Source organism: Arachis ipaensis, chromosome B05 (genome assembly GCF_000816755.2).
Source record: "Arachis ipaensis cultivar K30076 chromosome B05, Araip1.1, whole genome shotgun sequence".
In the NCBI taxonomy this organism is placed as follows: Eukaryota; Viridiplantae; Streptophyta; class Magnoliopsida; order Fabales; family Fabaceae; genus Arachis; species Arachis ipaensis.
In genome coordinates this window covers 20,668,440-20,672,897 of record NC_029789.2, presented here as the reverse complement: position 1 = coordinate 20,672,897, position 4,458 = coordinate 20,668,440, and the positions used below count along the sequence as shown (strand labels likewise).

General features: G+C 38.1%; 1 protein-coding gene across 1 annotated transcript in view; it reads right to left on the bottom strand.

Moving 5' to 3' along the window:
* LOC107643288 (serine/threonine-protein kinase TOR) overlaps positions 1-3,614 on the bottom strand; it is a 27,276-nt gene extending 23,662 nt beyond the window's left edge. The window contains 8 exon segments of the mRNA XM_016346885.2: positions 3-256; positions 409-552; positions 683-842; positions 1,416-1,514; positions 2,219-2,391; positions 2,575-2,649; positions 2,745-3,083; positions 3,193-3,614. Of these exon segments, the coding sequence (XP_016202371.1) occupies positions 3-256; positions 409-552; positions 683-842; positions 1,416-1,514; positions 2,219-2,391; positions 2,575-2,649; positions 2,745-3,083; positions 3,193-3,312 (1,364 nt within the window). The 5' untranslated portion in view covers positions 3,313-3,614.

Genomic DNA, 4,458 nt, shown 5'->3' with positions numbered 1-4,458 from the left:
GAAGTAATGACAAACAACACAAATGAAACATTTTAAAAAATTAATCACTAAAAAGGTGGAAAATTTGTTGCAAACAAAACCTATACCTAGCACATATTTGCTCAAGAGCCTCCACAAGCACAGTTGAAAGACCCGTAGAAAACATAATATCCAAAAGCCCACGTACATGAGGTTCCATGGTTGGCCCCATTGCTTTCGCAATACTTCCAACACAAGCCAATGCTTCAAGCGAAGGCTTACTCCTACGAGGAGCAATCTACATCAATAGAATGGATATACTGTCAAATGATATCCTCAATTCCTCATCACGTATTATAGAGCAAAATACAACCAAGCATGAATCCTAATAGCAAATGCATCATGGAACAAGATGAATAGTGACATCAAACAACAGTTTCTGCAACATACCGCCTCGCGTAAGTGGGTAGTTATTGTCGGCAAATAATGAATGAGTTCCCCATCAAGTGCTCCAGCCATCTCTCCAAGGGCAATGAACCCACTATCACGATCTTGAGGTACTTTCAACACGGAAAGAATATGATTCATGCATATCTGCAAGGGATTTCATCTCCCATAGGAACTCATATAAGTATATCATTAAGTTACTTGAAAGTCTCCGTTCTGAATACTCTTCCTCCCAGTTTAATAAATGCAATCAACTAACAGGGAAAAGCTAACATACTGTTAAATAGTTGGTAACGAAACGATCACGTAGAAAATGTGCGATTCGAGGAAGCAATGAAGTTATGCTTAGGCGAACAAGCCGGTCTCGGTGCTCCAGGTATCTGAGAACAATTTCCGCAACTTCTCGGTATCTGGACATCATGAACTCACCAGTATTCCTTCACAGCAATAATTACATATAAACTAATTTCAGAATAATAAGATTAACTAGTAACCAACCCGAGTTTCATAATAACACATAGAAAAGTAGCGAGCAGATAATGTGATTAACAAACCCAGTCTCTTAGTATTGTCCATGTAGAATTTTTCCAGTAATATTATTAGGCACAACTGGCACTTGACTATTTTATTTTTACTTTCCATAAATTAGTTATTTAACTTTCAGGTTGCCATATAGAGTGGCAGCATTAAGCCGCGTAAGTTTACAACCTCCATTCCATTTTCATATTTATTTAGTATATGAATCTGTTAAAACATAGTTTTTCCCCAAGCATGCTTCATAAAGGACAGAACACTAGCAACATACTGGGTTGACTGGATAAAGTGTTTAATAAATAATTTTCAAGCTTAAAATGATTCTGAACTTTTAATTTATGCAGGAAAATCTGAAAATATTAGAAGAAGCGTAGAAAAATGCTCACTAAAAATGTAAACAATTTGTTAAGAATGCTAGCTTGAAAAAATTACAAAATTTTCATGGATCAGTGCAAAATGTTCAAACTTATAGCAACCTCAAAAGTTCTCCAACAGCAAGCAGCGAACCGTGTATGCTGTGCACTGGGGCATTTCTACCCAATCCATCTTGTGTTGCCTCAAACATTCGATAGTACCTGATACCAAATAAAAGGTAATGAACCTGACCTGATCTCTAACAGGGGTATATTATGCAATAGAAGATTAAAACCATCAAAATAAGCATGATGTGAGAAAAAACAGATGAATGAAAGGTGTAGCCAGAACCTCCAAAATGCACTGCTCTGGCATCAACTTTTACTACCACCATGGAGGATATCAAAGAAAGTAAACAACTGAATGAAATAATGCTGGATTTGGTGCCATATATTACTGTAAAACCAGGTTTCATGTTGGGTACATGCTGATGGGCACTCCTTGCTTTGACAAGGATGCCCAACAGTAGATGTTAGCCTCAAGTAGAGACAATGATCATGAAATGCAGTCCATATTTGTTCATACTTCTGCTTTAGCGAAAAGTTCAGAGTCTATTCAATAGTTAGTTCAGGTGTTCTACCATGTTGGATGTGTAATAGGTGTGAATCCGCCTGTCCTTCAGATATCTTTAGTGAAAGTTTAGTTGTGGAACGAAACAACTCATTCAGCTGGTAGACAGTTGAACGGTCACACTTCTACACAATCAACCTCGAATTGCTCTAACTCTTACATGAAACATAGCTTCACTAATTATATGTCATTTAGTTGGAATAGATCCACTGGTACCAAAGGCAACCAAAAAAGAAACCTACTACCATCTTCACAAATGTTAAAAACATAAAGCCTAAAAAAAGTAAGAACTTACCACTGAACACGCCAGCGTGTTTCACGCTTTTCTATAACACGAAGGCAGGCACGCAATGCCTCCACTGCCCGCTCACGAACAGGCAACGCTGGATCCCTCAAAGCGACCCAGATAGCATCAACAAATTCTGGCACATGGACATTGAACACGGTTGAAGCATTTTCTGCCATTTCCTGCAATGACCAAAAGGAAAATGATAGTGAATAGATATTCCAAACTTGCTAAAGAGAACAAAAAAATTATCAGCCTTACTCAATCAAATGATAACTTCAAAAAATAAAATGATCTTCTTCAACTGGAAAAGGGAATGAAGCCTCTATCAATTCTGACAAAATAACAACTATAGTGGCACTTACTTTCAGGATGAGGACAGCAGCAAATCGCCGATATTCCACTCTGTTCCCTCGAAGCCAGTCTAGAGCAATTTTCACCTACGAGATAAGAAAAATCAACGCACTCAAAACTCATGTCAAACAGAGCATGTTACAATGCTAAAGGTAAGGGTGAAAGTAGACGGGAGGGAAACCTGGCGCTCGACTTCATCGGCAGTCATAGCCCCACCAGCCCTGGCAAGATGGCCGAGAACCCTACTGGCATGAACCAAAATCTCAGGGTCACGCTTGGCCTCAAAGACTGTCCTCATGTAACTGGAGAATCTGGAGACCTTGGAAGCGTTCTCCCCAAGAGCCACATCTATGAGCTCGTCAATGGCCCTCAGAGCTCCCAAATTCTCAGCCACGTCACTGCTCTCGAGGAGGCTGGAGATCCTGTCGTATAGCTGATCCATGAAGCGAGAGAAGGCCTCGCCACTTAGGTCACGTGCTTCCTCCTCCAGATGCTTCTTGAATGCCAGCGTAGCACCCTCCTGCGTCACCAGAATGAACTAGTAAGTGAGTGAGAGTGAAAGAAAGTGAAAATTGAAGTGGAGGAGGAGGAGCAGAAGCAGAAGAAGTGAGAGAGTGTGAGGTAGAAACCTTGGGGTGGCCCCGGGTGCAGAGGTCTGCGAGGATGCGGTTGAGCGAGTCGAAGGAGGTGCCGGGGACAGGCGGTGGCCCAATGTAACGGTGGGACTGAGAGGGTGTTGCCATTGCCATCCTTGATTTTGGTGTGATGTTCCTAATCCCTAACTAAACTAAACTAAATCAGATTAAATTATTAGTGTTATTATTGAATTGAAATTTAGGAACGATGGATTGGAGAATCAGACATAGCATCCCGCCATGCCTGAGAATAGAAAGAAAAGACAGTGTGAGTGTGAGGGGGGCACCTCGAGATGAGGTTTATTAACTAGTTTCTGGGTGCTCCCAAGCGTGACCAAACTCACCCTGGTGATGGCGTGAGGTTGATGAGGAGACGAGAACTGGAGCGACTCGAGAACGCACCACACCCGCCACACGCACCCAACATACTCCAGTCCGACCCGTTACAATATTCCGCCCCAACATAATAATAAACAAGTTTAGACACTAAACTTTAGTAAATGTGCAAATTGACCCCTAAACTCTCTTAAATGATGAATTGACATTTTAATACCATAAACTTTGAATAATGTGTTATTTTATTCAATTGGTGAAACTTTAGTTTAAAGAGCTCATTTGCATTCTTGAAAATGCTCGGAGATAGATTTATTCATTCATTTTTCAAATTAGAATCTTAAGGACATATAGTATATAAATTGAAGACAAATGTAAGATTTTTATAATAAATTAAAAAATACATTATTTTCATAAACAAAATAAAAGAGCATTATTTATAAAGATTTATTTGTTTTCGGTTTGAAATACAGTTTGTCTAATATTTTAACGAACTGCATAAATTTTTTCAAATCGCTTAGTAATACAACAATTTACATGTCGAGAATGTAGTTCGTCCAATTATAAAAAGCATTCATTTCCCTTCATATTTTTTGCTTTTTCTCAAATTCTCTCTCCAAGTCTTTCTCAATTTCCTTTCTCCTCCTCTTTCAATGACAATCTTCTTCATTATTCATCTTTTACCAGGTTAGTTTTCTCTTCTTTCCTCTTGTTTTTGTTTATTTTTCATATTATATTTATTTAAGTATTTAGTTTAAATAATATTAATGATAGTATTATATGAATAGCTAGGTTATCATTATGTAAAAGTAGTTGTTAATTATTATAGGAATAAATATTTTAGAGTAGTTTATGATTTGAGTTCATAATAATATATAGAATCGTTTTTAATTATCATAAGAATAAATATTTTAGAGTAAATTACAA